Source organism: Lagopus muta, chromosome 1 (assembly GCF_023343835.1).
Source record: "Lagopus muta isolate bLagMut1 chromosome 1, bLagMut1 primary, whole genome shotgun sequence".
Classification (NCBI taxonomy): domain Eukaryota; kingdom Metazoa; phylum Chordata; class Aves; order Galliformes; family Phasianidae; genus Lagopus; species Lagopus muta.
This window is the reverse complement of record NC_064433.1, coordinates 60,855,771-60,867,285: the sequence shown is the minus strand read 5'-3', so window position 1 is coordinate 60,867,285 and position 11,515 is coordinate 60,855,771. Positions and strand designations below refer to the sequence as shown.

Sequence of the window (11,515 nt, the reverse complement as noted above, 5' to 3'; positions counted from 1 at the left end):
AAGGAATCCTCAGGGCCATGTATAACATGCAGAGCCAGAGCTCCGGATAGCAGCGCTGACAAAAGCCTCAGCTCCAAGGGAAAGTCACAGGCCGGCATTCGGCTTAGGGATGAGCGGACTAAGGCCTGCTGCAGCCGGCAGGGCAGGCTCTGGGCAGCCAAAGCGGGTACTGCAGGGTGTGGAGCTTGGCAGCCGTACCGCTCCAGTCCTGGCCTTGTATGCCAGGCCCAGCTTGTGCCTGACCGCTGGCAAACTCCTTCGTGGGGCTTTAAAAATAAACACTTCAGCCTGCTGGGCTGTCCTCCTTGTAAAAATAAATACAGCCTTGCTGCCAGCCCTGGGAGCTGGGGCACACACGCTCTTTGGGGGCCTCTACAGCTCGGCTGGGAACGTGGCTGGTTCCCCACAGCCTGGCCATGAGGTGCCCACCCCACGTGGCTGTGCTGATCCCAGCCCCCGTGCTGAGTGTCGGGGCGCTGGCAGCCCTACTCCCACCGTGTGAGTAGCATTTGCTGCTGATCCGCAGGAAAAAAAAAGGGCACGTAACCCAAACTGCAGTAGTGGGGACAATTGCTCACTCCCAGAGGGTGAAAGAGAGCAGCTCTCCATTGCAGCCGACCTCCATGGCTCGCTCCTTTTCCCCCTTCTTGCCCCGGCGTGGAGCAGCGGGGACCCCTGGCGGCTGTGCGCGGCCCTGCACGGGTCGTTCGAGGGACTGGGTGCGGGATCGTCAATGGCTCGATGTCCGAATGGAGATCAGTGACGAGTGGTGTCCCTCAGGGCTCAGTACTGAGACTAGTGCTTTAAAACTTTCGTGAATGACATCGACAGTGGTATTGAGTGCACCCTCATCGTGTTCATGGATGACACCAAACTGCGTGGTGCAGTCAACATGCTTCAGGGATGGGATGCCATCCAGAAGAACTCAGACAGGCTCGAGCAGTGGGCCTAGGTAAACCTCATCAGGTTCAATAAATCCAAGTGCAAGGTCTGCATCTGGGTTGAGGCAAACCCCACTATCGGTACAGGCTGGGGGATGCAAGGATGGAGCACAGCCCTGCCAAAAAGAATCTGGGAGTGGGCACCTCATGGTCAGCAATGTGCCTGGGCAGCTGGGGCTGGAGAAGAGGTTCTGGAGAGACCTGGTAGCATACTTTCAGTATCTAAAGGGGGGCTGGAAAAAAGAAGGGAACAGACTCAATCAATAGGGTCTGCTGTGATATGACAAGGGAGAATGGTTTCAAAATAAAGGAGGACAGATCTAGAGTATTAGAGATTTAGAGATTTAGAGATACAGGAGCTTTTTACAGTAAGGGTTGAGAGGCACCAAGGTTGCCCAGATAGGTGGTGGATGCCCAATCCATGCAGACACCCAAGGTCAGGCTGGATGGGGCTCTGAGCAACCTGATCTACCTGTGGGCATCCCTGTTCACTGCAGAGGGGTTGGACCAGATGGCCTTTAAGGGTCCCTTTCCAACAGATGATTCCGTGATTCTAAATTCTGTGAGGAGAAATCAGAATGCCACAGGCAGGTCGTGGAAATGATGTAAAAGAAGCAGCAGGCAATTCAGTTAAGGCAAAGGTACTCCAGGGAGGTGTAACCATCCATACAGATGTACAACCCTGTGCTGCCAGCACCTTTTCAGCTCTGCAGAAAAGGCTCTGGGTGTGAAAGTGAGTCAAAATGAATGAATATTGGCACGCACGGCAATGAAAACAAACACAATCCCATTCTGTGTAATTGATGCTTAAAGTCGTACACACTAAAACTGCCTTACGGCAAGAGTCAGGAGAACTTAACCCTCTCCAGAAAGCAAAGCGGCACCGTTTCATCTCCACGACCACGAAGGGTACCTTCGGCTCCTCTCAGGTCTCCGCAGACCCCAGCGCCGAGATCCCTCCCCCCAGCAGCACGGAGGGCACCGCTGCCCCTCGACCCGCCCCGCCCGCCATCCCCGCGCCCGCTGGGAGCTGTAGTCCGGGAACTACGCGCCCCGGCGTGCCCCGCCGCGAGCTGAGCCGGGTGGAGCGGCGCGGCATGGCGCTGCGCGGCTGCCTGCGGGCCGGGCGAGGGGCTCTGCGCGCCGCGAGGCCGCCGGGGCCGCCCGCCCGCCGGGGCTGCGCCGGGGGCCGGGTGAGCGGCGGGAGCCCGGGCAGGCGGCGCGTTCTAGGAAGGGCGCCGAGAGCCGCGGTGCGGGGTGGGGGACGGGGCGAGCAAATGGCGGCGCGCCGGTGACCGTGCCCTCCGCTCGCCTTGCAGCCGCCGGCTTTCGGCTTCCTCTTCGACATCGACGGGGTGCTGGTGCGGGGCAGCCAGGTGGTGCCCGCCGCCCGAGAGGCTTTCCGGAGGCTGTCGGACGCGGACGGGCGGCTGAGGGTGCCCGTCGTTTTCCTGACCAACGCCGGCAACTGCCTGCGGGCGGCCAAGGCCCGAGAGCTGTCCCAGGCGCTGGGGCTGCAGGTGAGCTCGGGTCCTGCGGGACGGGGTCGGCCCTGCGGGGAGACGAAGTCCGGGCAGGGCCCTGGGTGGCGGCACGGAGACGGTTCGTACTGCCGCCGACAGCCTCTGCTCTCCCCGCAGGTGTCTCCGGAGCAGGTGATCCTGTCCCACAGCCCGCTGCGGCTCTTCAGCCAGTTCCACTCCAAGTGCGTGCTGGTGGATGGGCAGGGGCCGGTGGAGGAGAATGCCCGCAAGTATCCTTTGCTCTGCTCAACCAATGGCACTCCGCTCATCCTTGTTAAATGCTCGGCCAGCTGTTAGAAGTGCAAGGAAACGACGACCGCTGCTGCTGTCGTCCTAAGGGCAGGCTCACATCTAGGTGCTTGCTGTTGACCTCAGTCACCTCCCATCTTACCTAGAGCAGTGTTTCGCTTCTCATGCAGATTCCCTCTCTCCTGAGCTCCTCCTGCTGGCAGCACAGACCAGAGACTTCGGGCTTCTTTCACTTTTGAGATAAAATTTTGCTCTTTGCAATGCTTTCAGGGCAAAATGTGTCACTCTGAGCACTTCCACAGCTGTAAGGTTTTCTCCAGCAATCTCAGGGCACTTGAAGCAGCTGAAATATCATTAGAACAAGAGCATCGTAATACAGAGACAATCCCAAGTGCATATTGATTTGCTGAGGGCATGGCAGGTCTGACATAGCCCGTATCTGCAAGGAGCTTAAGATCTAGCTGCAGCATGTGCTCACCACTTCAGCCCATCAGCTTCATCACTAAGTGCCATGGGCTTCTCCTCCTCATTTGCACTGCCTCATTCCTGAGGTGTTTGAAGCTATGTCACCTCCAGTGGCAGGAAGGAGAACCTTGTCCAAACTTGCTGCTGCTCACTTAGCTTCTCTGAAGGGGTGGATTTCGATCGTGGTTCTTTCTCTGAGGCCTTGAACAGCTTCTGGAGTTAGCTTAATGGGTCCAGTGAAGGACAGGACTGAAAAAGAGAACAGACAGAACAACAGACTCTGCCCTTCTGCAAGTGTGTGTGCATGTGGTCACACCTTGTGCTTAACCTTTGGCTGCACTTGATGTGAAACATCTGCTTGTGCATGTTTCCTCAAGGCAAAGGTGAACTAATGGCTAGGCATTTTGCAGGTGAATGCAACTTGAACTTCCCTTGCTTGTTTTAACAGCATGCTCCATTTTTTCAGTAGCTAAGCTCACCAGAGCTTTACTGGATGTGCTCCTAGCCAAGAAGCCTGACCCAGGCTGCCCTGGTACAAACACCTTGGCCTTTAAGGGCTCCCAAAGTGTATCTGTCCTGAACCCACCTATGTTCTATGCCTACTTCCAAAGGTTCCTGATCACAAAGGAAATCACCCCAGCCTGATTTTGGTTTTTTTATTTTTTGTTTTTGGTAAACTTCAGAGCCACCTTTAGGTTGAAGCTTAACTTACAGTTTGACTGAAAGTCAAAAAGTTATGCATTGCCACGTATATGTAACAGCTCTGCTGCTAGGACCTGTATTTCCTAATCCTGTAGATGCCCTTACTAGTAACTTCAGAAAACAAAACCAATCAAGAAAGAGTCTTCGTGTCTTTCCTTGATGAATTGAAATAGCCTGGGGTTCAAGCATGTGGTCACCATAGAGGCTCTTCGGAAGGCATATCCCCTGTTAGACATGGTGGATCAGAGCCGGAGGCCAAAGGAGTTGGTAATTTCCTGACACGTGGGTTGAAGGGGTGGCAAGGTGTTGCTTACAGCAAACAGCATGGGCTGGAGCAGCACCTGGCTACTAGTGGCTGTCTTTAGTGTGAGCTCAGGGTTGACATTGAGCAGTCAGCATCTCTGTGCTCTTCCACTGTTGGCTCCTGCCTGGAAGGGCAGCAACTTTTCTCCCTGCTTTGCCGTGCTGGTGTTGCACTGATTGTCCTTGCAGTGGCCACAGTAAATGGATTGGTTGGATCTCTGGGGCCTAGGGCTGAGAAAACAAGATCTGTGAAATGGGATGGGAAAGGAGGGGAAATCTTTCTCAGGATTCAAGGTGGCCTTGTCCCAGTTCTACATGGGATTACATTTCTAGTTTTCTTTTGGAGATGACATTAGACTTTGCTTTGCTAACCTAGTTTTTTTTTTATCTGGCAGCCTCCTCCAACCACTGGCTTTCCCACTATAGAAGGTAAGCAGCAGCCTTTGTTTATGTAAGAACAGCAAGCAGAAATAGCAGTAATGCAAGCCAGCTTGGATGGCAACTAATGATGTGCTGTCAGCTCATCAGCATCCCTGTGCAGCTTATGCAGAGAGTACAGCCAGGAGGCAGCTATGCTGTCTCCACATAACACAAAGCACGAGCTGGTAAAAGCGAAGTCAGCTTTTCTGCACACTGTGCTTCAGCATCTGGAAACAGGGGTGAATTTGGTACAGCATTACTCAGACTGGAGCTCTGATACCAGCTGTGTTGTGTAAGTAGTTGTATTCGCCAGGCCATTCCAATATGCAGTAAGGGGTGCTTTTGGTCACGGGTGGCTTTTGGTGTCGGGTCATATATGTGAGTACCGTAAGTTTCCAAGCATCTCTTCAAATCTTCCAGGGGTGGTTTTGTTTGGTGAGCCAGTGAGGTGGGAGACAAGCCTGCAACTTATTGTTGATGTGCTCTTGAGCAATGGGAATCCTGGGGCAGACCCAGAAGGTATACCATACCCCCATCTGCCTGTCCTCGCCTGCAACATGGATCTCCTATGGATGGCTGAAGCCAAGATGCCGAGGTAAAAAGCACTTGTATTAATTTTAGTATAATTCATACAGCACTCCTGCAGATGATCTTTCCTGACACAATACATTTCTTAGTGTTAGAGTCTTAACTGTGACATAATTAGCAGCAGAAACACGAAAACTGCATGAGAAACCAAGACTACATTTTAAGAAGGCAGAGCCAGATAGTTAACTGCCTGCGTAGGAGTCTGTGGGTAGATACACCATGTCAAAGCAGGCAGTACCAGGAGCCCCTTACTGAGCAGCATTTGCCATGCAAGCGAGGCTGGGGATACTGATGGCCTCCTTTCTGGAGCAGGTTTGGCCATGGCACTTTCCTTCTCTGCTTGGAGAGCATCTACAAGAAGGTGACAGGTCGGGAGCTGAAGTATGAGGCGTTGATTGGCAAACCCAGCACAGTCACCTACCACTATGCTGAATACCTGATAAAAGAACAGGCCGAGAAGCATGGCTGGAAGGCTCCCATCCGACGCCTGTATGCAATTGGGTATGAGACTGTATATTTTCTTTTTCTGCTTGCTTAGGAACATGCACAATGTTGTAGGTGTAGGCTTTGGGCTTCTTTTTTTTCCATTGTTGTTTTGGTGTTTTTTTGTTTTAAATGGAAATCTCTAAATTGAATACCAAAATCCCCATGGCATCTTTGCAGCCTCAGATCCTACAGTAATTTAAAGGTCACCATCAGCCTAGCAAAGCTGTTACTGTAGGATGTACATATAGCATGGGTGGCTTAAAGAAAGAGATGTAGCCCACTTAAGCCAAACATTTTGGAATTGTAGGGAATAAATGTTGGTAATGGCTGAAACTGCTGTGGGTGCTTTGGACATGTCTCTTTCCCTTTCAAAATAGATACTTGTGAAGCACGTGGCCATCACTGCATGCTGGATGCACCAGTAAGTGGAGTCACTTGCCTAATCTGAGGGGATTTCCTTGATGATAGCAAACATCTTGTACTGTTTCCTCCCTTGGTGCTCCCTGAATCCCAGATTGCCAGAACTAGAAATTGATGTTTGGGTTGGTTTTTCATTTCTGTTTCATACTGTGACCTTATCCAGGGACAATCCTATGTCTGATGTCTATGGGGCAAACCTCTACAACAACTACCTCAAGTCAGCTCAACAGAACCAAGTCGAGGCTGGGGTGAAGAGGATCCCACAGGCAGCCAATCCCCAAACTGAGGACCGCCTTGCAGTGGAGAGCTGTGAGTCAATTCTGGTCTGCACTGGGGTCTACCGCCACAATGCAGATGTTTCCAGGAAGCTAGAAGAGTGCAACACAGAGACTGTGTTCCACGGCCATCGGGACTTCTGCTTTGACCCCAGCCTCGTGGAGGCATCTTACGTAGTGCAGGATGTGAATGAAGCTGTGCAACTTGCTTTTGAGAAGGAGAACTGGAATTAGGGTTACAGACAGATGTGCCTAAAGAACTGCTGTCAGGGCAGAGGGGAAGAACGGAGAGAGACCTGGGTTGATCTAATCTAGCCAACACTCAGGAGATCTCTCCATTTCAGCACTAAAAGCCCCTTACTTTCACTAATAATCTTCCACAGTCCTGCCAGCAGGCTTGTAATTGTGAACTTAAATTTCTGTGATCACAATTTGAGCCATAATAGAAACGGAACGTAAGGGAAAGGGCTTATCCCTGCAATCTCAGTTTTGTTCAGCCACCAGAGTCCTTTCTTTCCTACCCTTTGTGTACAATATCAGGCATGCAATCTTTGAGGATGAAGCTCTTCCCTGTGCAAGGAGCTACTATCAGCCAGTGTACCATTCATACACTGTACTATTGGTCCAGTATGCAAAAAGTGCACACCAGGAACTGTGTTGTGGTGGCCCTCTGCCAAGGGAAGGCTTTAAGTCTTACCATTCTCCTTATAAAGAATAAGTGCCTATGGACTTCAACAAATTCTGCTTGCTTGGGGATTTGCCACTCCATTGCTGTCAGCCTGTAACAAAGTCCCATTTTGCGGTTCTCCAGCAGCAATGAAGGGCCAGGGCCCCTCAAAGGAAGCAGCAGTAGCCAGAACAACTTGCTGCAGGGCCTCATGGGAAGTCATTATTCCCTCCCCCATCTTTAACATTCTGTGAACACTTCTGCCTTTTTGCATCCTGCCTAGGGAGCCATCAGCCTGTTCTCAGTAGCAGGAGAAATCCCTGCATTTCCAGAGGTGTCTTTGGCCAGAACTCAGTGTTACAGCAGGAAGGTGTTGTGGCACTCACCCTGACCACAGCTGATGCAAGGGTCACTGCCCTGCTCCAGCTGACACAGCTATCAAACAAGGGGCACTGAGAGCAAGGGCCAGCCAACACTAGTAACACCCCAGCCTTTTTCTTGCTTTGCCTGCAGTGACTGAGAGGCAAGATTGTCAAGTCTTAGTCCCGGATTCCAGGTCTTCATCTCTAACAGTGGAAGTGAATCTGTCCTTCACTTTCTTTTTTCCACTTGCCACATTTGGTTTGCAAATCAAGAATACCTCATACGGCCTGATCCCCATTCCCTTCTCACCCTGTAGCTTGCAAATAGAGCCTCCTTAACATGAACTAGCATATGGGACTTTTCTGTCTGGGAACATTTCTGTATCCCTATTGACACGCATGTTCTTCTGCCTGTTTTCCTAGCTTAGGATATCTGAATCAAGTCCTGCGTCTTCTTAGACAGTCCAAAGAAGTTAAGCAATCACTGGGGGACTCCATATGAAAGATTGAATTAGCAAGAGGTGTTGTAATTCCAGAGGAGCACTGTGATTTCAGAAGTGTAAGTCAGTTTGCATTTGCAATGGAAATCATTTGGAACCAGCACAACAGAGTTGGTGTTCCTAGTTATACTCAGCCTCCACCAAAGAGAGATCAGAAATAGGTCTGCTCTACCCCCACTTCACTCCTTCCTGCTTTATCAGGCAGCTTCATATGAGCAAGATATTCTGTGTTGTTCTTAATTAAAATCTCAGCATCCGCGTGCACTTACATTCTGCTTCAGCAGCTTGATGTACCTTCCTAGGAAGGTCAAACTGCAGAGCAGGCTCTTTTCTTGTTTTGTTGGGTTCTGTGACTGTATGGGTTTGGGTATGCAGTCAAAGACCCAAGCAAAGATGGCTTTTTTTCTCCAGGCTTTGTTTTCTGAATAGGAGCAAGAAAAATACTTCCCTGGATGAATTTACCTGTTGTGAAATCAGTAATAGGAAGGAGCCTTTTCCTTTCTTAGTACTAGCTAGGATTCTTTTCCTTTGTCTTATCAGGACAAGAATAATTTGGCTGCTTCTAAGAGCAGCTGTAGAGCATGGAACACTTATAAGTCTGATTTGAATCTTTTGCCTTTCACTGGAAGGATAAAAACAAAAAGCAGAAGTCCATTTCATCTACTTGCACAAAACAAGGGCTCACCTACAGTTCCCAGAAGGATAAATACAGGAAAGGACTTGGCATAAAACATGAGGAAGGTTTTTTTTTTAAGCTTTCAGAGCATCTCCAGAGTTACAAGCATGCTATGGACCCAGTGTGCAAGGCCTGATACTAGAGGCCCAAGTCCCATTCATTAACTAACTCCAGTGTCCCTCAGCCATACTTTCCACAGGTACAGGAAGAGGAATGCTCCCTTTCATTGCAGTATTGGTACAGACCTCAGGGAGCTGGTTGCTGGTAATTACTCCTGGCCATATCCTCTAGTTGGTAGGTAGGTACTTCTCCACAGAAATACTAATGTCTGACTGTGTGCATGTGCTGTAGCCTTTGGTAGAGCTCTTTCCCATTATTTGTTAAGACCAGGTGCTGCTGAACCAGTGCTCCCTGAGGGGTGTAGCATTACTGAAATAGCCATCTCAGATGGAACCTGGTATGCTGGCCGTGCTTCTGATGCCAGCTGTAGGAAGAACATGCACAGGAATTTTGAGAAATCACAGGCAGTTTTTGATTTCATACCAACATACACGGCATGTCTCAGCCAGAAGCAAAATAGGTATCAAGAGGACAGAAATGAGGCCCTGTCCAGCAAAGGAACAGGTTTGCATTTGCACAGAGAGTGAGCAGGTATCTCCACCTTTAGAATAGCAGTGATGGAGAACTGACTGATGGGAATCAGCTTTGGATTCCAGATTAGCTTTCAGCTCCAGATTTTTTTTTTTCTGAACTGTGTTAGTGTTAAAACAGTGCTCTGGGAGTCTTTAAAGTGCGTAGGAGGAACTTCAGCAATAAGGAATTCAAGAAATGCTTCACTTGAGAGTTGAAACTGAGCAGAGGGGAGAAGTCTAGAAAAATCTCATAGCAGGCTCCTTGCTTATCGGCAGCTCATCCATGGACATCTGTTATTGCTAGAATTCACTGAAATCCTTCCTCCTCGGAATCGCAGTTTCCTGGAACAAGCTTCAAGAGTAGCTGGAATATATTCTTTCCTGTATCTCATGTATTGCATTTCAGATGCCACACTTCTCTAATTTGGGGTAAGCATACTTCTGTGCAAATTACTGGACCAAGTTAGGACAGGAGACTTCACTTGTTCTTCTGATCCCTTAACATGCATAAGGTAGCGCACCATATGCAACAAACAGTGAAGACCTGATCCTAACAGCTCCATCTTCCACATATGGGGAGGTTTTAGGCAAGTCTAAAGGAAGTACATGGTGAGTTCAGGCAACTGAGAGCAGCAGGGGGGAACTGAAGGAGGGTCTGACCTAATTTGGGGTCTGAAGCAGAGAGCTTTTATATCATGCAATAACATGATGATCAGAAAGGACAATTCTGTTATTGCACAGGACAAATGCAACCACTAGCCTGGCATTCAGGGAATCGTGTAACACTACTGTACCCTTTCTTCCAGTGTTAATCCTGACGTGTCTTTCTACCCTTTCCTCCCCCACACCATAAATGGGTAATGTTTCAAATTATGTCGTGTACGCTGCATTGGGGTGATTATATATGGTACAGAGAAATCACAAGATGTGTTTGTTTTAGCATTCAAATCAAGTTTAACCCAGATCCAGAGCTGCTCCTTTGAATTAGCACATTTAAAAGTAATAAAAGAGGTTTTCTTTGAAATAAATTTTAGCATGCTATATGTACGTTTTGTGAGTATTGTCCTGGCCTCTTTCATACCTTCACCCTAGAAGATTATCAGGACTAAATGCTGTCTTTTGTTGTGCTCATCAAATCAATCTCAGACTGTCTTGAGGGAACTACCCTGCAAGATACCTCTCCAGCAGTTCTTCTAATTGGACCAAACTGTAATTCCCTGTAAGCTCTGTGTTTGCCATATTCAGATGAGACTATGAACAGTAACTTTGACTACTCCCATTCCATAAAGTGGGAAGGGGGAGGGGGGGGAATCATCAAATTATGTCCTGACTGATACTTTGCAATCAATTTTAGGATGCCACATGTATAAAGTGCTTTCAGAGCGGGCATTTAGTTATGATCTGACCTAACCAACCATTTGTAATGACTATTTCTACTGGGTGGGGAAACAACAAACTAGAGATCACCAACTTAATCTGCTGTTGCAGAAGAAGCCTGAGGTGGTATGAAAGCCATCTTTACCATTAGAAGCTTTCTTGACACTACGTTAAACCCTTTGTGATCGTCTAAGAAACTCATCCTGTTTGACAAGGACAAGGCAGCTGTGCTCTTCTACCTTTTGAAGAGAGCAAGTGGTGTTAAAGAGACCAATATAGAAGGAGAGCTAAAGCTTCTGCAGATTGCAGCACATGGAAAACAAAAGATCCTACTAGGTGAAAGCTATCTGCTTTAACGGTTTAGAAGCTGCCATTGTGCAATAGTTCACTTGCATTGTTTCTATACAATATTCCATCCAAAATCCTGTGTCTACAAAGTTCACAGGAAGCACGTTAGACCACAGGATGTGCACGACTCACAGACCGACCAACTTCTTGATACTAAAAGGAACTAATTGCTCTAAGCAGTTTTGAACATACAGGAGAAGGATTCCCATTCTCATCAGAGAAAGGAATTGAGTTGTACCCTACATCCCAGAGAAATGACCTATGGCCTAGATTTCAAATAAATAAAAATAGGACCAACCCCCCTAGTTTACCCAGTATTCAGGTAGTTGGAGCACTTGCCAAAGGTAGGGCAGACCAAGGTTTAATTAGACAGAGATCAGATCCCAAATAACCTAAATGAATGCGCATAATCACTGTAGTGTTGTTAAAACAAAGGGGTGGCCCAGAGCAAAGGTGTCCTTGAAGGAGACAGCTTGAGCTGGAAGCCCTTAACCGACGTAAGGAGCATGGTTAGACATTGGCCTCATGAAACACTGAAGGAGGAACAATTTAAATAGGAGGGACTGACAGCACAGCTCAGA

The 11,515-nt window shown here is 48.8% G+C and overlaps 1 protein-coding gene across 1 annotated transcript; it reads left to right on the top strand.

The window, feature by feature from the left end:
- The first annotated feature begins 1,744 nt into the window (after nt 1-1,744).
- On the top strand, nt 1,745-10,252 carry HDHD5 (haloacid dehalogenase like hydrolase domain containing 5). The gene is made up of 8 exons (XM_048948542.1): nt 1,745-2,134; nt 2,261-2,461; nt 2,582-2,694; nt 4,054-4,147; nt 4,579-4,612; nt 5,024-5,198; nt 5,504-5,692; nt 6,261-10,252. The coding sequence occupies exons 1-8, from the start codon at nt 1,745-1,747 to the stop codon at nt 6,604-6,606; spliced, it is 1,542 nt and encodes a 513-aa protein (XP_048804499.1). The 3' UTR covers nt 6,607-10,252.
- The last annotated feature ends 1,263 nt before the right edge of the window (nt 10,253-11,515 follow it).